Raw genomic sequence first — 24963 nt, forward strand, 5'->3', positions numbered from 1 at the left:
ATGAATCAAACCATGTCCTCAATCTCTTGGGTAAAATGGGGAGCAAAGGAGTTTTGTGGTCATTGCATTGATTTAATATCGTTTATTTTAATTATAAACTTAGTTTCCTAGACAATATGTATTTGTCTTCAGGCCAGACTGTTATCTCTTCACTTTTCAAGCATTATTTCTTACACTTAAGGAAAAATAAAAAAAACACTGCATTTGGCTTTAGGTTGGTTTTGGTGGGAACCTTACATGGTATACAAAAATTTATCCCTAAGAGAACTCGGGATAGTCACTGATCATTCTCCGTGTTTCTATGTCCGTAAAATGTCTCTGCTATTAGGAATAGTTCCCAAGTACTCATGTGTTACTTGTGGTAAATCCAGCTACGGACTTCCTTTCATCCCTCCTTTAATTAAAGTCTATTACCCTATTCCTTCTGGAAGAAGACTTGGTCTACAATGAAGGTTTAATTTTAAAAAACTGAAAAAGGTGACTGCAATCCCAATGCAGTGTTATGAATGTTGTATAAACACCAGTGACACAAACACATCTGTTGTCTCCCTACTCTGGGCCTTTTAAGGGGAAAACTAGAAATGATTGGTATTTGTAAGGATACTATAGTTTATCTCTTAAGGAGGCAATTATAGAGTTTATCTCTTAGGCAATTCTAAAGGCTCTGATCCAACATTAAGAAGCTTTAGGATAAAAATAAGATACGGCTACAGAATACAAAGTGGGATTCTCAGGACAAAAGAGGGCTCAGGAGAGGATGCAAAGGCAGGCCTTGCTTAGCCTGTAACCAATGAAGGGTGAGCTAGGAAGTGAAACAGCGCTAAGGGTGTCCTCACTGCTCCGGGCTCCCTGGATTGGGAAGGACCACGGCCGGCTGTGCTCAGGTGCTGGCTCCTCTGCCCAGCGGCCCTGTCTCAGGCTCAGCCCCTGGATGCTCGCAGGGAAAGCTGAGGGCCCCCCTGGGCGGCTCTCCCTCCCCACCTGCTGCTCCATCCCTCCTATTGTGCTAACCGCACTTCAAGGTAAAAGCCCAGGCATGCTTCCCTGCGCAAACTGAGACTCTGTCCAGCGGAGCTAAAAGCAACAAAGGGATGCTGTGGACTGGGCAAAGCCGGCCCATCAGGACACAGTCATTTTGCTATGGCAGCGAAGCTGGACGGTTAGTTTCTGTCTTCCCCTGCGGCCAGCATGAGGCTGGAGGAGGAGGGAGAGGCAGCAGACGCCAGCAGCCTTTTCTGGTGCAGCTCTTCCCACTTTCTTCTGTTCGCGGCCACGGAATCCAGCATCGGCTTCAGTTTCACATTGACCTTCACCAACGCCTGAAATAAAACAAAAAACAGGTGGAGGAGAAGAACCCGAGTCACTGACATGATTTTCCAGCTTTCACTGTTGAGGACAATGGAAACTGGCTCTAAGAAATGAGAGGTGATAATTATTTTGGTAAACAAGAGCTATTTACAAGAAGCAAATACGCATGTGACACCATTGTGTTACATTAATAGAACCCAGACAAGGCAAGACACAAAATATCCAGCTCACACATTACTAATATGTCTATTGTTGCCTGCCACAGAGACCTCCAGATCTCAATAGACCATGAACTTCAGTTTTGACCAAGATATACCTTCCATTTGCTTCACCACAGATGGTTCTGGGTGGACTCACCTGAGTAAGAAAGGCCAGGTAACATCCTGAAAGAAGAGAAGGTGCTCATTTTTCACGCTGAGGATCTGGGAGCTGCGCTAAATGTATAGATGTGGATGTAAACATGGAGATGGATGCGCAAGAAGGGAGACAGGAATGGGGAGCTGAGGGCCGAGTGCTGCAGAGGGGAGGAGGGAAGAGGACACACAGGTCGAGGCTGGAGGCCAACCCAGGATTCAGGGTCCTACTTGCAGGAGACTATCCTAAATATTTTCTCCTTTACTCAATTTTGTTATTAAAAAAAAAAAAAAAAGGGTCCCCTACTCCCTAATGGTATAAACTTCCAGCTTCACAAAACATGGATGGCCTCTGTCATGGAACAAAGCAATGGATAAAACAAGGATCGTGGAGCTGTGGAGGTGTTCGCCCATGGAACAGAGTGTTCCTGTCCAATGCTTTGGGTCTTCATGCTGTGGCCACAGATGATCCCCTCGCTCCATGGAGACACCTTGCGGGTGTGTCCCATCTGTCCCCGGGGAAACAAAGCCACTGCAATGTCAGCAAACCTCCAGAACAGCCTTCTTCAAGCAGGATGTGTGGTTAGGGATGGTCACAGTAAAGCCTCCCAAAGGAGGAAAGACTAGCCCTTCTTGTAGAGGGTGTCCCTCTCTAACATGACTGCAAATCAACAATTAGACCTGATCTATCTCCTCAGATAGCCCTTACTCCAGGATAGGAGTTAAATGCAACTGGATCTTAGTTAAGTGACTGTTGAAAAGCCCAGAAGTAACCAGGGATCCTACCGAGCCGTGAGCCCTCCAACCTGGTGAAAATGGGGTCCCTTCACAAGGATGTCTCTCTCTCTCTCTCTTTTTTTCACACGATGTCTCTTAAACAGAGCATATTCTCTCTCTTGAAAGCAGTCTTTATCACACCAGCCACCATTCAATTCTAAATTAGATTTATAAGCCATTCCATACAAAAATAAAACATAGCGACATAACTCAAGTAGTGATCAAAATCCCCTTTATTTTTGTGAGAAAAATGCAGGTTATTGCTTTCTGCTCGATGCACAGTGTTTTTATTTGGACAATAGCGTGGGGTAGCAACGAATGCCATGGTTTTATTTAGTATAGTTTGGCACTGGCTCCTCTTCACTCTGATCAAGCCTTTTAATTAAACTGACTACTATAATTCCTATGGAAATTAGTGTTTATGTTATTTTCCTGCTACAAAAGCATTTCTCTAGAAGTTATTTTTTTTAATCCCAGGAGCACAAATTGGAATTTTTTTCTGCCTGAAATGTAATTAAAAACTCATTTGATTACTATATTTCTGGCTCTGTTTTACTTATTAAATTCCTGTAATCAGTTTTCTTTTATGAAGCTGCTGGGAAATGATCTCAAAAACAACACATTTTTCTCTTCCTTGGCAGGTTCCCGAGCATTTACTAAATTACATTCATAGCACCTGCCCATGATTCGAATTACTCCACCAATTTATTCCTTAAACCATTTAAGTTTATTTGGCTTAGCCCCAAACGGAGATTTCTTCCCTTTATCTAGCTCTTTGTTCTCTCTCTTGCTACCTTTGCAGTGAATAAAAAAAAAATTTCCAGGTTTTGGGGGAGCAGAACATATTTCTCAGAAGTCCTTCTCTTTCACAGTCTCTTCAATTAAACACGGAATTGTCATAGTAGAATATCGTTTTCCCCTGGCAGGTGCTGGTCTAGGCTAAGGTAGCAAAAGTCCCATCCTGTGCCATCAGTAAGGGAATTGCTCCTACTATTCAGAAAGACTTGGATAGTCCTAAAAACTTCTCATCAGTGAGTGATGCCTGATGCATTCTGTGCAAGTGCTACTCGTTTGCAAGTCCTGTCTGACTTGTCCTTCACTTTGCAAAAGAGAGGGGACAATTAACACCTGTCTAGTCACTCTCCATATAGACGCAAAGGGACTCTAAAGGTTAGATACTTGGCGCGATCCGCCCTGGGATGCTGAATCTCCTCTGTGATTCTTGGTGTTTACACATGCTGAGAGACGGTGAACTCACTACCTTCCAGGTGGTTCTGATCTTAGCATATTCCTTAGACTGAACTGAAATTTGTATCCTTGTAACTTCTACCTAATGGCCCTTTGAGCCAGAATCTGCTTGAGCACCGTAGGACTGATGACTCATGTGCTGCTCCAAGTGTAGGTCAGGGTTGAGACTGACCTAAAACCCCAACTTTGGATGTTCTGCTTACTGTCCCTTGGGGCAAATGTCTGGCTCACGCAGGGGTTCCCAAGCTTATGCCAGCTCCCTCTGGCCCACCGCAGACAGCACCTTGGATCCTTGCCCACTCCGGGCCATAGCCCTGGGCATCCAGTCATCCCAGTGGCTGAGGGACCTACTTGCTTCCTGATTCCATTTACTCTTGTTGAGTCCCCTTGTGACCAGCCAGGTATAGTTTATTCCACATTTTATTTATGCTCTGAATAAGTAATACATTCCTACAGTCCAATGTATATAAAAGGTAAAAGAGGTACAATGTAAAATCTCCCTTCATCCCTGCCTCAGACACTTAGTTTCTTTCCCTAGAGGCAACCAAAGTTATCAATTTCTTGAGTATCCTGCAAGAAACCTTTTCTGCATATGTAAGCACATATAGAAAATATATACACATAAAGAATATGTGTATGACATGTATACGCATACATACAATACATTATATGTGTGTGTGTTTAATTAAGTTGATTTTCCCTACCATTTTGGAGGTTTCTCTCAGAGATGGAGGGAAATCAAAACTTTGTGGAACAACATTACTATGATGCTTGAGTGAGCCCAAATGTACTGTGTAGAAATTAGCACTTGGAGTGTACAGAGAGGAGAGGGACCGAATTCTAATTTTCTATTGCTACAACATTGAGAGTTTCTTCTGCAGAGCTTAATCTGCTGTGAATCCCATCTATTCTCATTTTCCTCTGAAAAACCATAATCTTCACTTCTAGAAGTTTGATTTGTTTTTTTTTTAATATCTTCCATCACTCTGCTTATCATGCTTGATCTTTTCTCCACCCCTCTGCACATATAAAACATAATAAATGTCTTAATGTCCTTCTCTTTCGATTCCATGATCTGTATCATTTCTGAGTCTGTATTGATTGATTTTTTTTCTCATTATTATGGGCCAAGTTTTCTTGCTTCTTTGCATGCCTGGTAATTCTTGACTAGATATCAGCCATTGTGAATTTTATGCTGTTGTGTACTGGATTTTTATTTAATCTATTTTATTATTTTTGCATTTCTTTAAACATTTTTTGGTTTTGTTCTGGAATGTGGTTAGGTGACTTGGAAATAATTTGGTCCTTTTGAGGCTCGCTTTTAAGCTTTGCTAGGTTGGTCCAGAGCATCCTTTAGGCTAGGGTTAATCTGGGGCCACTACTGAGACAATAGTCTTCTGAGAACTGTAGCCGGTACCTCATACATTTCCAGGGTTTTCTCTCACATTCTGGCTGGTGGGAGCATGGACTGCTCCCCAGCCTGTGTGAACTCTGAGCATTGTTCTACTTGTTCCTTTTTGCTGTTTTTTTCTCCCTCTCAGGCTTAGCACCCTCCCCACATGCACGTGGTAAAGAGCATTCAAGATGGCTCTGCAGATCTCTGGAGCTCTCTGCTTCTCTCTCTCTCTCTCTCTCTCTCTCTGGTAGATTCTCTTGTCCTCTTCCCTGGGAACTCTAACCTCCTTGGCCTCCCCAGATTATGGGCTTTGCCTCCCCAGCTCAGTAAGAGGGCAGGGCTCTGCCTCGGTTCCCTCCCTGTGCCGCAGCCTGGAAGCTGTCTCCAGCAGTGAGCGAAGACAATGGCAGGCCTCACTTCATTCGTTCCCCTCTCTCAGGAATCACGATATTGTACTGCATGCTGCCTGTGTCCACTGTCTGTAAACCGTTGTTTCATGCTTTTCCCCAGTCACTCTCTCACGGCCAGCAGTGAAGTCCCTTATCAGTGGTTTTGAACAGCTCTGTTTTGGGGGCTATCCTGTGAGCTCCTACGGAGAGTGGAAATAGGACGTGTCATCTTCGAGTCTGTAGCTCCTACTGCAGCGGCCCTGGGGAGCAAGATCCCTTCCTCTCCTCTGCCCCCAGAGCAGTGGCAGGAAGAAGGGGTGAGGCTAAGACAGCTGCCGGTGGCTGAGAGTGGGGTCAGGACGTTCTGACCTGCTGCAGAATGCTGCTGTAAAAACAATCCCAGAATGACCCTCCTGGGAAATGAATATAGTATTCTCTCCTATTACCATTATTCCATGTTTTTTTTTTAATCAGCTCACCAAGCTGCTAGGACTCAGATTCTGGCCCTGCTTTCCCTCTGCCATCGTTGTCCCCATAGGCAGTCATCTGACCTGGTGTGTGCTTATTAGCTGACCGCAGTCACTGCTTAGAACTCAACTGCTCCATAGATGGGGCAGATGTGGGACAAAGGGATAAACAAAGAGAAAGCCACATGCTTAGAAAGACTCATTACTCCTCTATTCTGTTGTTGGAAGGGGGCGTAAAGGTGCACCAGCAAATTAAAACCACATTTGTCTTTGAACTTGAAAATGTCCAACTCTGTCATTAATATCTTTTCAAAACTTTTGAGGGAGTTGGGGCGCCTGGGTGGCTAAGTTGTTAAGTGTCTGCCTTCAGCTCAGGTCATGATCCCAGGGTCCTGGGACTGAGCTCCGCATCAGGCCCCCTGCTCAGCAGGAAGCCTGCTTCTCCCTCACCCACTCCCCCTGCTTTGTGTTTCCTCTCTCACTGTGTATCTCTCTGTCAAATAAATAAATAAAACCTTAAAAAAACAAAACAAATAAACAAACAAAAACTTTGAGGGAGTTATCTGAGCTGGCTATTCATTTATTTTTTTAAAAGGCCAAAGAGAGAAGACAGTTTTCATTTCCTATCATTGAATTATGTAATTCCAGAGCACTGGCAATGAGATTTAGTATTATTTTCTGTCTTCCCTCATTCCCATCTTACCCAAGAGAAATAATCAGAAACTAAGAGGTATAATACATGGTGGAAAAGAATGAATTTAAAGTATTTCTTTGGGGTACCTGAGTGGCTCAGTGGGTTAAGTATCTGCCTCTCGATCAGGTCTTGATCCCAGGACCCGGGGATCGAGTCCCGTGTCAGGTTCCTTGTTCAGCGGGAAGTCTGCTTTTCCCTCTCCCTCTGCCCCTCCCCCTGCTTGTGCTCTCTTGCTCTCTCTCTCAAACAAATTTTAAAAAATAATAAAAAATAAAGTGTTTCTTTAATATCAATTTTTTGATTAAATATAAAATTAGGCTTGGAGCCCATCTCAACTGTTTGAGGCAATATCCCTGTTATGAAGATATGATCACTTTACTACCAGGATTATTTACTTTCTGAATGAAAAATGTCAAAAAGCCCATTTGAGGGTTGGTACCTTGAAATGGAAAATCACTGATGATGGGACCAGCTGGTGTCATCTCTGCACAGACCTTCCCCGGGAGGGGCAGGAGCGCATGCAAGTGGTGGCAGGCCCTGAGATTCTTTTGGGTTCACATGAATGGCCAGAGCATCTCTGAGGAACAAAGGCGCCTTCTCCTGAGGGTATGCGTCTTCAGAAAGAAGGGGCCAATTGTGGGAGGAAATCCAAACTTTTACATTGTTGAACTGCTACGTTTCTTAGTTCCCAGAGGTTCAAGCTAACATAGTCCTGAATTTTCCATGCCACATGGCAGCGGTGCAGTTGGCTAAGGAGCATATTTGGCTCGCCAGCCTTCGACTCTTCTGCGAAGGCCAGAGATAGTGAACTGCTTGTCCAGAACTGAGCTCATCACCTTCCTCCAAACCTTCCTCTTCAGTTTACTCTCTTGGGGAACTGAACATTATCACCTGCACCCAACCGTTGAGCCCAGAAATCTATGAGCCATCCGTGACATCTCCCTCTGCCCCCTGCCCCCCAACAATCAAACTTATCACCAGGTCCTGTTAATCCTGCTTCCAAGGTGTCTTTGCATGTCAGTCCCTTGCCATGTCTCCAACCCTGGTTTAGATGACCATCAGATGCTCAACTGCTCTAACCTGTTCCTCTCATACCGAGATGCCTGCTTTCCCATTCCCCTGTCCAATTAGCCATCCACATTGTAGCCACAGATTCCAGCCCGCCATTCTCTACCCCGAGCCTTTCAGTGGCTCCCATTTGATACAAATGTGCTGGAAGACTCCACCAGAAAAGGAGAATCACGGTATTAAAAGAAAATGGAATCCAGAAACAAAACAGGATGGGGGAAAAAACTCATAAAACCCAAAGGAAAACTTGGGTTAGGGTACAAAAGCAGAATTTTGAAATGCCCAACTAATCCCATCAAGTTTTCTAGAAAACCTGAAATCCACATCTTTCTATGCATCTTTCTAGTATTTTCCTAAGTAAAAAAAAAAAGAAAGAAAGAAAGAGAAAAGCCGAACTCCACATGGTGTGTTTGGAAGGGGAGTCACCGAAGTGTTAGTTACTACATGTGAGAGCAGATGGAGCTGGCTGTGGGGTCCAGATGGGAGGCAGCAAACAGATTCCTCCTCAACCTCACTCTTTCTCTCCCCAGTTCAACGGCCTTTGAAACTCAAGGTTGTGTAAAAATTAATTTGCATTAAATTGCTTAAGATAATGTATTAACTATCATAGGAGGCTTCCAGCAGTTTTTAAAACTTGCTTTGAAAAACAAATAATCAAACACTAATGGTGAACACAGAAGCAAGCCAAGACTTCTGTGAATAAATGTTTTAAACATTCACATTAAAGATACCAGTTTTAAAATAAATCTTTAGTGTGTAATTTGCTCAAGTCAGAAAGTTAATAATAATCGTTTATATACGTTACACATATAACTAGGCCAGGGACTGTACTCTTGGGTTCTCCCCAGGCTAGACTGCAGTGGAGATCAAAGGGCTCTAGCCTTATGACTTCTGCCCCATTTGGGGACAGAGTCATTTACTCTGCCAGGACTCTGGTATTTCTAACAGAGATTGTTAGTTGCCTTCCCAATCAATATGCATTAGGAATGGTCGGGGAGCTATAAGCAGAATTCATGAGGAAGATTTTCTGAGAAAACTCTTAAATGGGGGTTTATTCAGCTTGAAGGTATATCCTTTTGCTCTTGGTCCTATCTCCTTATTGGTGCTGGATTATTAACATGATGGCTGGAGCTATAGTGGCCACTTTGTGACTATGAGGCAATCTTGAGTATGGGAGCCATGTGCTAAGGAAAGATAAACAGGGACTGGGTCTCTGATGGCTACAGAACTACCATATCATAGCAGTCGAGAATGGACTTCTCTGGACTATTTTGAAGCAGAGAGAAAAAGAAATCTATTTTGTTTAAGCTATTGTGATTTCAGATCTCTGTTAAGCTGTGTGCAATTCCTAATTGAGAGAATTGATGTCATATTATAGGTCTCTGTTTTCTGTCAAACTATGCAGATGTCAAAGAATTCTAGTTGATCCCTTGCACTGGGGAATTATGAGTTAACTTTTTATGATAGTGGGTTATAAATGAACTGTAAGAGACAGCAGAGGCTCTACACTGTCCCTTTACTGTTCCTCTGATAATAGAATCCATTCCATGTGTTTTGAGTAGGCACAGTAATTCAGGCCTGACCAACAAGAGTGCCCCGGTGATGGGGCTGTGGCTCAAGGTAAGGCAATCAGAGCTCTCTCTAGGTTTTACCTGGGACTGCTAGAAATGAGGTTTTCCTTTTCATGTTTCTTTTGGTGTGGTAATATCTATAACAAACATGTGACCTTAGAGCTGCCAGCACGTGGGAGGAAAGCCTGATTGAGAATGATGCCAAAAGATATGTAGGAGGCGAGAAAAGGGGATATATGTTATGGTATCCTTTGAATCCCCTGGCTCTAGCTCTGCCACCCAGCCAGCTGTGCCTCTCAGCTCACTAGTTTCCTGAGCCAATCAATTCCCATTTCAGCTCAGACTAATTTGAGTGAATTTCTGAGCTCCAAATAGTCTTTTGCTGTTGTCACTATTTTCCTCTTGTCACTCCCAGAATTACTCAAGATTGAACCCCCACCACCGGACTTGGAACTGGTGGCTGACCTAAGGAAGTCTCAGCTTCCTCAGCACACAAAGTTGCTCCTGACACTCACTGGGCTGTGCTCTTTACCAAGTTAGTGAGGTCAGGTAGCAGTTCTTTCCCTTCTCCTTGAATCCCAGGAGTCTGCCAGTTTCTTTAAAAGGCTCCTCATTCTTCGCCTGCCATGTTATAGGGACTCAGAAAATGCTAACAGTGTATGCCAACTCCCTCTGGTGGCAAAGTCAGCGGTCCTGTGGAATTTCAGCTTCCCAAGGGAATCGGGACTCACCATTTTCCCTGTGGGTCAGGTGAGCTCTGACAGAAAGGACAAACTGCAACTAGCTGTTACTTTCTCTTTAGTGGGAGTTTGTTATTACTCCCTGTTTGCCGAATTGGATGAGATGCTCTCTCCATTTGAGAAAATTAGTTTTCTATACATGTGATATCTACTCTCTAGATCTGTTATTTGGAAGCTGGAACAGCTTGGCTGTGTCCAAATTTTGCAAATGCTAAAAAACATTGTCAGTGACATTTGAGATCTTAAAATCTAAATAATGTGAAGCAGTTACCCGAACAGCGGTAAAGATGATAAAGCCACGGAGGTAATGCTTATTAAGAGGGCACGTGAGCTCATTAGAATCCAATGTGAGAGTGATTCAGATCTATAATGAGAATCCTAAGGGCATAGTCTCGTCCAGCTATAACACTGATGTTTGTAGCATCAATGTCTAATATCCTGAAAGCTAATTACAGTACTAGTAATAACTTAGATCCTTTTCTTTCCAAGGTGTGAAGCAGGTGCTCCAGTGCTTGACAGCGATCTTCTCTCTCTCTTTTCTTTCCGCTTGCAGTCCCTTCCTGACCTCTCAGGTTACGTGTTTTGCTTACTTTATTTATACGCTCAAGGGATTCCTCTGTGGAAAATGATATTTACAAATGACATTAACATTCCAAATTAATGAGGCAGGAATTTTAGTCTCTCCTGGGATTAACAGCATTGTTATTTCCATCATATAGGGCAAGAGTCCTAAACTCAAATGTCTACAGGGACAGGCCAGTAGAGTTAATGCATGAAATAGGCTGCACAAGACAGCTGGGAGTCGTGGGGCCTCCGGGAAACTGGACAGTTCACAGTGTTAAAAACTGCGTTCAACCGAATGAAACATGTCCGTGGGCTGAGTCAGTGTCAGTTCTGTGGGCTGCCATGTGCCTGCCATGACAGACAGGAAAACCCGTCTAGCCAAAATGAACTCACTGCTGAGGACTGAATGTGTCCCATGTTCCAGGCTCCATTTGAGGATCTCTCCGTATGTGAGCTGATTAAACCCCACAACAGTGTGGGGAGATTGGTATTATTGACCCCATTTTGACAAATGAGATCCTTAGACTGGGGGAAATTAAGTCAAAGGCACCAGTGTGAACATGGTTAAAAAACAGAGTAGCTGCAAAGTCAGTCATGGCCCGCCTGAGTACAGAGCCCGTGGTGTCTTCCCATGAAGGGTTCTCACTGGGATGCTGGGAATGACAGGTGTCTGTCTCACCTAACTGCAGTGTCAGGAGAGAGGGGTGACTCTTTTGTTCTGGGGCCTGGGACACTGTTTCAGGACAAACCCACGGGATGGAGACAGCCTCCCTGAGTGATGAAGAAACACCATTTCCCAAACATTAGGTGTAGACAGTGACTCTTTTATCTGTGACTCATCTACTCTCTCCTGCCCCAGGAAAATAAAACAAGGGTTTTAAGTAGTAAATAACAGGCAGGCCCAAAGACAGCTTGTGTAAATGGGAGCAAGGAGAACCGTCTCTTCTGTTATAATGAGCCCCTCTAGGATACTGTCCTAGGTTATCCTGTTGGTTGGGTTTTTAGAGCGTATTGGTAGCTAATCAATCATGTTCACGGTGTAGGCAACATCTGACTTGGAAGGAAAGGCTTGCTGACCCAGAAGCCACAGCCTTTGATGAATGGGGCTTCGTAGAAGGGGTGGTTGGAGCATGTAACTAAAGCTCAGCCACACCGCTCCGTGCACCAGGATGTTTTCTGGTAAAACTCCACCATCTGCGATTTTTTTTTTTTTTAAAGATTTTTATTTAGTTATTTATTTGACAGAGAGAGATCACAAGTAGTCAGAGAGGCAGGCAGAGAGAGAGAGAGGAGGAAGCAGGCTTCCTGCTGAGCAGAGAGCCCGATGTGGGGCTCGATCCCAGGACCCTGGGATCATGACCCGAGCCGAAGGCAGAGGCTTTAACCCACTGAGCCACCCAGGTGCCCCACCATCTGCGATTTTATAGAAATACATAGACTTGATTATTTTGGCCAAGTTCAATGTGCAAGAAGGACAATTTAAACATTTTCAGTTTGTTGAGATACATTTTGTGTGGGTTTCTATACATTTTGTGTGGATTTCTCAAGTACCTTGAGTCCTAGGCTTCCCTGAACAGAACGGATAGGGTGCCTACATGGGCGGGGGTCGTACAAATACGGAGTTGCAATTCCATGCCTTTGGCGAGAATGGTATTCTGAGGTAGTGCTATGGGGCCTTCAAGAAAGGATTCTAGAATACTCCATGAGCATTTTGATCGTCGATTTTATTTAGCTTGTATTTGAGCATTTCAAAGGAGTCAAAAATACTAATTATTGGTACTGATGAACTGTATAGTGGGCACCATGCAGATGACTAGGGAACATTTCTTGTGAGGCTTTACAGGTGTCCCAAGCTCAGTACCACAAAGGCTGAGGAAAGAGCCCTCAAGGCCCATGTACCCCAATGTCCCCCATCTACAGAGTCCCAAATCCAGAGCATCCACGAGAAATGCAACATCCTTGGGACAAAAATCTTCTAGTCCTTTGGTGGTCTCTCTCTGTATGGAAGGAGAACCTTCTTTTGCTTCATTTTATAAGATAATGAAGAAAGTGAGAGTTTGGAGAGAGAGACTAGGAAGAGAATAAAAGGAATATTTTGCACACACCACTGGGTCTATGAGGAGGATGTTTCTTCATTAGCTGGTCTTCTCTTTGTCCAAAGAAAGAGGCCAAGCTGATCATTTTAAGATCTGGTCCAGGGCATGTTATCGTGGCTCTTCTTTGATTACATTGCTAACTTTCCCAAAAGCTATGATACAGGAGAAGTTTGTGTGTGGGGGGGAGAGCAGGACCACAACACTGAGTGTTTTTTTTATTACATTACTGAAGTGCAGTTTAAGGATGGGAACTTCAGAATGTTATGAATAGAAACTTCCTAATGGGCAACAATTTTCTACCTTTCAACTTTGGGACCATTTAAAAGTAAATAAGTGGGGCACCTGGATGGCTCAGTGGGTTAAGCCTCTGCCTTCCGCTGGCATCATGGTCTCAGGGTCCCGGGATCTCACCCTGCATCGGGCTTTCTGCTCAGCAGGGAGCCTGCTTCCCTGTCTCTCTCCTGCCTCTGCCTACTTGTGATCTCTCTCTCTCTGTCAAATAAATAAATAAATCTTTTAAAAAAGTAAATAAGTAGCCCAATAAAATGACAAACTAGAACTAAATTCTAAAACTTACATGGAAAGATAAACAAGCATTCTTAGAAAAAAAGGGTGAAACTAGGGTTATCATTCAAACATATCATAAAAGACATTAATTAAGATAGTATGACAAGGTGGACAGATTGATAGAACAGAAGCAAAAGACAAAAAATAGAGTTAAATTTAAAGAAATTTAGCACATGATGGAAGTGAGTTTTTAAATCCTAAGGAAAAACACCAGCTAAAAGCTGATGGGAAAACTGGGGAGCCATCCAAAAACCTAGTTGGATTCTGACCTCATACGTCACATTCAACAAAATAAAGTACAGCCTGATGAAACAGAGGTACAAATGTAAAGAAAAAAAAAACATAAAATACTAAAAGATGTTCTGAGAAAAACCTCTTCATTATCTTTTTGCAATGGGAGAATCATTCTATGGGTGACATGGAATCCAAAAGCCACAAAAGAAAAGAGTCCTGAATTTGACTACCTAAAATCGATGTATTTCTCTACAGCATAAACAAAGGAAAAAGGTAACCGACAACCTGGGGAGAATATCTGCCACTTTTGCTCAGATAAAGGTCTATTTCCTTAATACATAGTGAGCTCCTACAAATCAAAAAGAAAAGACCACCAGCCGAATAGAAAAAAAATGGCAAAAATATGAAGAGTTTACAGGAAAAATACTAGTTGCTCCTGACAAGTCTATCCTAAAAATATGATTAGACTCATGTACGATATGGAAAATGCAAATGAAAACCATGAGATAGGCTTTACACTATCTTATCAGCACAATTCAAGCAGTTTGATAATGAAGTTTGTTAGTAAGGGTGTGGAAAGAGGAGTCCCTCACATATTCCTGGTGAGAATATAAATTGGTTCATACCCCACAGAAGGAAAGTTGGCAATACCTATCAAGATGTCAAATGCTTGTGTGCCAAATGGCCAGTAAATTCCTCTTCTGAGTATTTATCTTACAAATAAAGTGTGAAGAGTGTGCATTTACAAGGATACTTACTGACAATGTTTACAGTAGCAAACTATGAGAAATGACATTGGTGTCCTTAAGTAATTAATTAATTATTGGTTAAATATTTTATTCTTTATCTTTAAAATCTAATACCCTGTGGCCATCAAAAAGATGGTGGCAGCTGTTGTCTGGGCACCAAACAGGAAAATCTCAAAAATATGTTAAGTGTGAAAAAGCATGGTTTGGGGCAGGATATATTATGCTCATATATGTGCACATACATAATATATATGTACACACATGCATACAAGTATATACATATATATGAGCAGAGTGTGTATATATATACATATATGCTGTATTAGAAAACACTGTATGGGGGGCCTGGGTGGCTCAGTTGGTTAAGCATCTGCCTTCAGTTCAAGTCATAATCCCTGGGTCCTGGGATCAAGCCCCACATTGGGCTCCCCACTCAGCGGGAAGCCTGCTTCTCCCTCTCTCTCTGCTCTTCCCCTTCTTTGTGTTCTCTCTCTCTCTCTCACTCAAATAAATAAATAAATAAATAATCTTAAAAAAAAAACAGTGTATAAGCAATATGTATAAAAACAATGGAAAAACCCACTGTATTTATGCCTTTCTAAAGATCTCCTTTAGATGCATACACGAGAAGGTCTTTAAAGGTGGTAGCTCCCAAGGGAGGTGACTAGGAGACCAGAGTGTGAGGAAGGGTAACTTTTCTCTAATACTTTCGTGCCTTTTGAATTCTGTTCACTGGATGTGTATAAAGTACTTACCAGTAAAATGTTTTATTTAAAAAATTTATCATGAACTGATAAAGGAACTAGCAATCTTCAGTCATGTGTGAGACTTATTAAATAACACATCATCTACCTGATGGTTAATAGTGAAAGAAGGCTTACAGATACAAGGATAAAGAAAAGAAATGCTTTAGTTCATGAAGATCGAAAGAATTTAGTATTTCACTGCCATAACTCAAAAATTATTTCAGGACGTTCAAGTACACGGCGATACTGTTATGTATATGTTATGCGACGATATTATAACCCCCTCCCCCAGGCCACTCTCCCCACTACATTACAAATAAGGGCCCACTACCTCATTGATCCTAAACATTTCCTCTGAGAAGCGATCAATGTCCCCTGCCTGGCCATTAAATAGATTTTGAAAAACTCTTCAATCCGTATCAGTCTCATATCCTTATTTAGTTCCTCAAATTTGCCCTCAGCTGGGAATTGGGCAGGCAACTGTGATTCTGTTGTGTTCACCACTCATTTGAAGGGCCCCATCCATCATCATTTCTAGGCCTTTTCTGATGCAATGTAGCTTGTTCTTTGTCTTTCTTAAAAACTGAATGGCTGTTAAATTATCCATTTATCTTCCTTCAGATTTTCTGTTCAGTTTCTCAGGCCCTCTCAGGGCTGTCTTTTCTACCTTGTTTGCTGACTTTTCATTCCATTTCCCCCGTTCTCCGAGGCATCTCGGTTCACCATGCTGTCCTTCAAAACAAACTCCCTGGTTCAGTCAGCTTTCTGCTTGCTGGAAATCTGCCTCACTACTCGTGTAGACTTCCTTTTCAAAATTTGTCCCTTCAGGATAGCTTTGAACACTCTGAGATAACACGTTTCAGACTTTCCCCATAGATGGCAGGGTGTTTTGGGACAAACCATCACTGAAGGTCAAAAGTCTTGGGCTGTAAACCAGCTCTGCCACTATTAAGTTGGGTCACAAGTGACCTTTCGAGTTTCCGCTTTCCCGACCTACGGATTATTTGCAAGCTCACTTCTTGTCAAGAATCTTCATATCACAACAGCATGTTGTCTTCGTGTACAGTGACCCACTGAGGATGTGAAGTTTGTGGCACATTAAGGCCTACACACACACACACACACACACACTCTCTCTCTCTCAGGTGGCAGCAGGAGTCCAGATTTGGAAGCAGAAAGAATCTAAGCTCTGTCACTTAATAGCTGTGTCTTCTTGGGCAAGATACAGAAACTCTCCAACCTCAGCTTTCACATCTGGAAAAGGGGGTTGATAGTAGTATTTGGCTTGCTACCGCTGAGTGGATTGAATCAGATAATGCATGGAAGGTCAGACTGGTGCATAGCACATAGTACATGCTCAGGAATGTTATTAGAGACTCACAACATCTCAAGCTAGGCAGTTTGGCTGTTATAATAATGACTCACATGTATGGAGGGCATTAACCTATCATGTTTATTCTTCCCAAAGTATTTCCACTCGCCTCCTCTCCCTCGGTTCAGACTCTTGGAAAGGTTGGTATTAACTGTCATCAATTCCCTTTGCTCCAAGAAGAGAGTCCCTTTGTAAGACCAAAGACCTTTAAAATGTAGCAGAGTGGAGATACTTTCGGTCCAACCTATAGGCTTGTGGTGATCACCATACAAAGTCCAAGGAGGGGTGCCTGGGTGGCTCAGTTGGTTAAGCATCTGCCTTTGGCTCAGGTCCTGATCCCAGGATCCTGGGATCGAGCCCCCGTTAGGCTCCCTGCTCAAGGAGGAGTCTGCACCTGTCTCTCTCTCTGCCCCTCCCTCTGCTTGTGCTCTGTGAAATAAAATCTTTAAAAGAAAGAAGTCGGAGGATAGCAAGCTTTAGATTTTATGAGTGTGGAGGGCAGCTTTGAAAGAGGATACTTATAAAAACACTCAGCTCCTACTGGCCTGTCCTAGGTCTCATTTCTGTTTCCCTCTGTCGCGTCCTCTGTGGGTCTTTGTTGTTCTCTTTCTCCTTTCCGACTTAGTTTTTGGCCTTTCAGAGCATCTGTAGCGCTAAGATTATGGAGGACATAGGAAGGCGAGGACTTGGAGAATTACTCTTCCTTTTCTGTTATTTTATGGTTCTGTAGTTAATTCTTCCCTTTGCTTGTAGGAGGCAACGGCTGGTAGGCTGAAACTCCCCCTAATCAACCGGGGTGATTGTGAACAGCTAGTATAACCTCCCTACTTTCTCAGCCGTGAAATGAAGACAGAAATGCTAACGCCCGCCACAGGGCAACTTGGGAATGGTGGCTTATTTCAGGGCACGCGGAAAGCACAAGCCGCAGAGGGAACGCAAGGGCTTCCCAGCAGCGCAGCGACAACCCACTCTTTTCCTGTCTCTGCCCCCATCCTTGCTGGCTGTGTTGCCAAGGCTGTCCTGTGGGGTCTCCCCGCAGCTGAGAACAGCCTGCACGAGGGTGGAGGGCGGTGGCACCGCGTGTGCGGGGCATTGCTGCTGAGCCACTGCTGCTGAGCCACAGATGCGATGAATGCAAATCAGTGTAATGCGCTAATGAAGGAAAATGCAGAGGGGCCCTGAGGCTCTGTCTCTACCTCCAGGGAGCAAACCGAGCTTTTACCAGGAGCCTGTCATTTGAGCGGATTCCTCAAGGAAGAGTAGGGTTTGCTGGGGGAGAAGAGGGAGAGGTAGTGCGGGCAGTGAGAGCTGTGTGAGCAAAGGCATGGTGTGCGAGCTTGCACGCACGTGTGCGTGTGTGCACAGGCGTGTGTCACACCAGTGGAGTGGCAGTTTGGGAAATGGCTGGTGGCCAGTTACTTCAAAAGCAGAGGGGATGGAGGAAGGAGGGAGAGAAGGTGAGCAGAGGAAGGTCAGATGTGCCAGCTTTGACTTTTCCCTCCAAGAATGGGGAGGGAGGTTGGGTCTGAAGGACCCACGATCAAATTTACTCCCCAGTTGATTTTGCAGATGAGACTGAGGGCATGAAGCTGGAGAGGGCCTGCTGAGTGTACCAAGGTCTGAGTGGGGACAGAGGACCCAGAGGAAGGAGAAAAGTCATGATGTGGCAATGAGAAAATAATAACTGGCACCTGGTCTTGTTTTATAACGTATTTCCGGTCTTACCGATGATACCAGGTTTTTTGAAGTTGTCTTCTTTTTTTTTTGTATTTACTGTATACTCTGAATTCCTTTTTCCCTTCGTGTCTTTTGATTTGCTTCCACTCCTTCATATTAGAGACTCTCCTGAAACAGCCAGTGGTCCTTCTCTGTTTGCATAATTCAAGGACAAGGCATGGAAAGACAGATCCCGGGCTGTGTGGCTGGCGGACAAGAAGGGCAGAAGCTGTGGAGGGCTGTGTGTGCGCTGACCCCTGAGCTTCATTCAAAGGGCGTCCTTTGGGGAGCTGACTCCCACTGAGAGTGTCCCAAATGCAAGTACATACAGATCCTTTCTCTGAGGCCACCGTTTCTCTCAAGAAGAATCCCACTCTTCTGCTCCTGGGCTCTCTGGCTGTTGGCATCCTGGGTGCGGGGTAGGAGGGCAACTGGGGGCTCAGGTAGTCATTCCACAGACTTCTAATCTCAGTCATGAATTCTCTGGATGAGTGCTCTGTGGGAAGAGCTTTCTGGTCTCCTGGCTGGCAGCGGGGACAGAGGCGGTTTACCTTGGCCAAGTGTATACTGAGGTTCCACTCACCGGCTTCTAACCTTTCTGTTTATTTCCAGGCTTATGCCATCACCTCATTGTTGTGGATCAAATTGTGCCCACACCTCCCGTAAAGATATGCTGAAGTCCTCACCGCTGCTACCTGGGGATATGACCTTATTTGGAAATTGGGTCTTTGCAGATGTAATCAGGTTAAGATGAAGTCATATTGGATTGGACAAGCCCTAAATCCAATGGCTGGTGTCCTTATAGGAAAGGCCATATGACAATACAGGGACACAGACACGGGAGAAGAATGTCACGTGAAGACAGAGGCAGAAATTGGAGTGATGCATCCAGAAGTCAAGTAATACCAAGGATTTCTGGTAACCACCAGAAGCTAAGAGAAAGGCATGGAACAGTTTCTCTCTCAGAAACTCCAGAAGGAACCAACCCTGCCACACCTCGATTTTGGGCTTCTAACCTCAAGATCTGTGAGAGAATAGATTTCTGTTGTTGTAAGCCACCCAGTTTGTTGTATTTCTTAGCCCTGGAAAACTAATACAGCCCCTCTTGGTGTACTGGGCCCCTCCGAGTCTTAAGCCTCTCAGGAGTGCCTTCTGAACAACAGATCAGCTCACTTGCCTCTGCAGACCTTCTGGGATGTTATTTCCTTGCCAACTTTTAATATTGGAGGAGATCCTATGTCCTCTCACATTCTGTTGTCCTTGAGAATTGTTCTTTTTTTTTTTTTTAAAGAAATACAACTTCATTATTTTGAATCACGCTCAATAGTTTTAAATAAGTCAATAAAATACTGAACAAAGGTGTTCATTTCAGAATTACCCCTTTTAGCAAAAAGAAAAAAGAAAGTAGTTAATGACTGACTAAATTATGACAAGTCAACTGACTGGAATGCCAGGCAGCTGTTTCAAAGGATAACATGAAAATTGGCTTAGGAATGTGGGTACGTGTTAGAACGTTATGTTAAATGACCAAAACAGAATACACTAGTGTCTCTGGGTAAATTCATGTTTCCATGTGGGCAATAGCATAAAGGGTTACCACAGGAAGAAGAGAATGTGAGGTCCTCCTAACAGCCTGCTCTTAATGATTCAAGTATTCTGGAAGGCATGTTTTCTCTACCATGTTCCTTATTTCCTTGTTAGCAGAGTCCTTAACATCCTTACTTATACTAACAGTCTGTTCAAGGGAATCTAGGTTTTTTTTAATATCATGTTCCTCAAAAATTTTTCACCTTCTTTTCAATACCCAAGAAAGTTTAAACCTTTTAAAAAATTCCTTTATTATTATATTAATGGAATTCTCAGAAGGATAAGGAGATAACAAATGAGGCCAGTCTGCCATCTTCTATTGGCAATGTCAACCTGCTTTGCAAGGGAAAGTCTTAGGTCAAGAACAGCTTAACATAACATGTTCCTTGAGAGAATTTCCTATAGTAACCAGCTAAACAGAATCCATGAGCCCATTTGGTCTTCGAGGAATTGCTCTCCCTGGAATCCCTGCTCTGGTCCCTGTATCCTCCCCTCTGAAGGATTCAGAGTTTCATTCTGTAAATGGGAAGTTCACAAAGATAGAGTGCTACTGGCCAGAACTGAATCAGCTTTTACTTCCTCAGGGCCGTATAGTGAGAAGCAGCAGCAGAAGAAGACAGAGAGGACTTGGATTCGAATTTCTGGCTCTATTCTGTATTAACTGCTTCACTAGAATTAAGTCCATTAACTTCTGTAGCTTTCACTTTTCTCATATGTTAAACTTAGACCATTCGACATTATAAGATCCAGGAGGAAGTATTTTCTTCTTCACAGTTAGGGTCAAATTAAACTGTATCTCTAAAAGTACCTTGTAAACGCAGTCAGTGTTCAACAAATATTTGCTTTCTGAAAAAAATGTGCATTAGGATATCCCATGTCTGTCAGGACTCTAATACTGAATGTCTTCTTTTCCAAGCGTTCAGTCTGGTAGAAGTCTTCAACTTCGTTTTAGACTCTGGCTAACAAGTCAACAGTTGGGCTGCCATATTGGTTGGTCTGTGAGGTGGAGAGCCTTGCTCTCTCTGGCCACATGGCCATCTAGCCTCTGCTTGCTAGATGAGCCAATGTGCCTTGAGTGATTTATTTCATATTTTTATGGCTGCAGCTCAGATAATTAAATATAAGAGTTGTGATGGCTGGTCATCCAGATAGTGCCTCCTTGAATTCTCTCAGGAAACATTTCGAGTAGTACAGAAGATTCTGTTTGGCAATAGCATAATAAGAATGCTTTATGTTTATCTCATGCCTCACTTCCCACGAGCTCAAACCATGCTGACCTTCCAAATGCACATTAAATTGCAGAAATTTCGGAGAGGCACTTACAGTGCAAAAAACAATCTTTAAAAGAGGCCTTGATTCATTCCTGGTGGAAAAATGCAATTTTCTTCTCTCTCTCTCTCTCTCTCCTGCCTTCCCACTCTCCCTCTTTCTTTTCCTCTTTTCCTGAAGAGATTCAAAGAAGAGAGAACCATGAAAAAGAGGTAAATCAGCTTTTAAAATATATTTTTTAGAGGCGCTGGGAAGCAATGTAAGACAACATTCCAGGCCTTGTATGGACTTGAGGTAAATCATTTTTAACTTCTTGATTCTCAAGCAGAAACCCTTTCAAATGAGTTATTTATGCTGATCAGCCAGATAAGGAGAAGTAGATCTTATCTTAAATTCTACCTTCAGAAGCCTTATGAGGTTATATATTTTCTTTTTTTTTTTTAACCAGATTACAGCATTTTAATATGGATTCATCATGGCAGTTTTGAACTCACAAGATGCACATGAATAGGAATAGATTAAGTGCTACTGTATAAAGAACAGTGTTTTTTAGATTTGCATGAAATGAAACAAATCAGGTCCATTTTATTTACAGGAAAATGAACATAGAGCTCGTTGCTTTATCAAGCCAAACTCATTTTTGGAGGTGGAAAATTCTCTCTAAAATCAAACATCCTGGCACATCAGATATTCAGGAAGAACTCTGACATGCAGCCAAGGGTGTGAGACGCCGTCACCTGTCACATACCATGCTTGATGCAGGCAGCGACGTGAACTTGAATGCTGTTCTGTTAGTAAGCCCTGTCCAGCACTTCCCTCTTCGCAGCACATGATTATCTGACACTTGTAATAGTGGTAACTGTTAGGAAATGTGGAATCTGAAAAACCTTCTAAGTCAAAGAAAGATTACATTTTAATTGTAATAAACTTAGCATGTTTTATGGTATTATAATTTGATTATAATTTGAATATATTCAATATATGTTGAAATCACATGTATACAATGCATGACATAAATTCTTGAGATCCATATATATATCCATATCTATATGCTAGCTTTCTTTATTATGTGAATATTAAAATAACTAGAAGACTCTATTTTCTGCCAATGCTGGATAAAAGAAAATCTCATGTATTTCCTAGCTGAAAAAGTCAAAACCCTGAAAAATTCACAGCTATAAACTGGCCTTTTTATATGAGAATTAAGGGCCAATTCAACCATGATGAGAACTAAACCACTTTCTAAAAAGATATCATAGGCCATATACTTCAGATTATGGGCAGGAATAGAACAGTGCACACTCTGACAAAAGATTTTATATATTTATAGATGATAATTTAACATGATGTTATAAACCCTACTTCGCACATTCTGCTGCTTATACTTAATTCTGCACTCATCATGCATTCCTCTGTTTCTTCATTCATTTGTTCTACAAACGTTCATGGAATAGTGCTGGGCACTGTGCTGGGTACTGGGAACATGATGGTCCCCAGAAACCAGTCTACTGGGGAAGGCAGCCAGCCCGCCAGACACTCACAGTATGGAGCGTTAATGCGTGGTTATGAAGAGACAGACAGAGTGCCACAGAAATATCGAGGGGGAGGAAAGCTTTTCCAAGTAGAAAGGAGAGGGAGGGAAGAACAGCAAAGGCCAGGGAAGAAGAGGGCTGGGAGTCATGTGCTTTGGGACAAAGGGCGCCTGGCTGAGGATGTGGGTGAGCCACCGGCAGATGAGGCCAAGAGGCCGGGGGCCTCAGGAAGGTGCCCCAAAACACCAAAGCAAGAAATCCAGAAGGGATCTTACAGATGGTAACCTCACCCGAGGTTTTTAAGCAGGGGGAGCCGTGATCCAGTTTTTTAAAAGGAAGCTCACTGGCCAAAGTTCGGAGGACAGGCCATCGTGGAAGGGCCTAGAACTGCCTAAGACGGACACTTCCAAATGTTCACATTTCTCTGCCAATTGTATTTGACTGATAGGACCTGGAAAATTGTGAAGCAAACGGGTTTTATTATCAGCACTCAGATTTAGGTATAAAATATGTGACAAGGACAATATTTTGAAAATCTTAAACCCATGTGTTTTTGTTCTGCTTGAATCGTCATTGCCCGTGGCCTCCCACCCATTAACTCAGTAGGCGCCCCTCCTGCAGGCAAATGGCAGTTCCTGTCAGAAACAGCAAACTGTCAGCGTTTGGCGTTGAGAGACTATAATCCTGAATGCCAGCTTTGTGTGGTGCGAGAGGGGGTGTCTATATCCCAGAATTCTCCTTGACCTACTAAGAACCAAATCTGACTATGTCAGATCACCCAGTCTGACCACAAAGTTCTAGTGCAGACAGCACAGGGGAGACCATATAAGGGTAGCTCCCATCAGACAAGAAAAAAAGAAGTTAAAAAACTTTCCACGCTGGGGAGGGGGCGCAGCAGGGGGAAAGCAGCAATGCAGGGAGAGAAGGAGGAGCAGGAAAGAGAGAAGAGAAAGAGGGAATGGAGAGAGACAGAAAGTGGGGGTGGTGGTGAGAAAGGGAAAATGAGAAGTGAGTGTCTTGTAAACCATAAGTGACTCTTAATCTCACAAAACAAACTGAGGGTTGCTGCGGGAGGGGGGTTGGGAGATGGGGTTGGGGTTATTATGGACATGGGGGAGGGTATGTGCTATGGTGAGCACGGTGAAGTGTGTAAACCTGGCGATTAACAGACCTGTACCCATGGGGGAAAAATATATTATATGTTTATTACAAATAAAAAAAGGAGGACCTCTGAAACTAAAAAAAAAAAAAAAAAGAAGTGAGTGTCTTGGCTCTCTGTACCTTGGGGGACAAAGCCTGGTGGGGGGTGGTCAAGGGCGGGCTTGTTTCTTGACTCTCAGAGTCTAATTCAGGAAAATGACAGAATTTTCCTAGAACAAGCAGGCACTGCCCTCAGACAGCTTATTAGAAAGGACGGAGGAAGTTGTGTGGACCGCGGGGTGAGGAGAAAGTAGCTGGGAGCTCGTGGGTGGTCCACAGGAGCTGAGCACTTGACAGAGAAGCAGCTGACTAGATCTGACTAGAGAAAGCTGGTGGGGGCTTACCGGGAGACGCTAGCAGCCACAGCCAGTGGCCAGGGCCTGCACCAAGTGCACGTCACAGAGGCCAGCAAGGCATCATGCGAAGCCCTGACTGGCCACCTCTCAGAGCCTGGTTAGACCTAACAAGCAGCATGTGTGCTTGGGTCCCTCTCCCAGACGCTCCCGGAGGACTCACAAGGAGAGGGGAGCCCCCCTGGCCCCAGACGGCAGCAGGGAAGAAGAAATAGCTTCGGTTTGGAATTATTCACACTTCGGTTTTAACCAGAAAAAATTGTGATATTTTAGTTGTCCAGTTTAAGTACCAGTCCCTGACTGCCTCCCCTCCCCTAATTACCAGGAAAAGTGGAGCCAGATGGATAAATTATAGAGAATGTAGGAAGTTATTTCTCTCTCTCTCTCGTTTTTTTGAGTTACACACAATGTCGGTCCTTGTAAAGACTAGTAAGAAATTAGCCCCAACTATCTCTTCTTCTCATCCACAAGAATACTAAATATTGTAGAGAAAATATTTATAGAAAACTGATTTGGGTGGTATCCTTTTTTTTTTTTTTTAAGTGTCTGATGAAGTAATTCCTCCCTGTATCCACATTCTATTTCCTTATAGGTTTTTTTTTTTTTTTTTTTTTTTTTTTTTTAGATTCTTTTTTTTTTTAAATTTTTTTAAAGGTAGATTTCTTTTTTTTTTTTTTTTTAAGATTTTATTTATTTATTTGACAGAGATCACAAGTAGGCAGAGAGGCAGGCGGGGAGGGGTTGGGGAGCAGGCTCCCTGCTGAGCAGAGAGCCAATGCGGGTCTTGATTCCAGGACCCTGGGATCATAACCTGAGCCGAAGGCAGAGGCTTTAACCCACTGAGCCACCCAGACGCCCCTCCTTATAGGTTTTTAAGAGGAAGAGTGACTAGTTATATTAGTCACTATAGAATATAATTAGTTATATTCTAACTAGTCACTCCGTAGCTCATTACTTATTCTTTTTT

General features: G+C 43.2%; 1 protein-coding gene across 1 annotated transcript in view; it reads right to left on the bottom strand.

Moving 5' to 3' along the window:
- Positions 1–596: 596 nt before the first annotated feature.
- The window catches only part of PDE11A (phosphodiesterase 11A), a 381258-nt gene continuing 356891 nt past the window's right edge, over positions 597–24963 (bottom strand). The window contains exon 20 of the mRNA XM_032855980.1: positions 597–1319. Coding sequence (XP_032711871.1) covers positions 1161–1319 — 159 coding nt within the window. The 3' untranslated portion in view covers positions 597–1160. The remainder of the gene's footprint in view (positions 1320–24963) is intronic.

Source organism: Lontra canadensis, unplaced genomic scaffold, assembly GCF_010015895.1.
Source record: "Lontra canadensis isolate GAN:19392208 unplaced genomic scaffold, GSC_riverotter_1.0 scaffold11, whole genome shotgun sequence".
Classification (NCBI taxonomy): Eukaryota; Metazoa; Chordata; class Mammalia; order Carnivora; family Mustelidae; genus Lontra; species Lontra canadensis.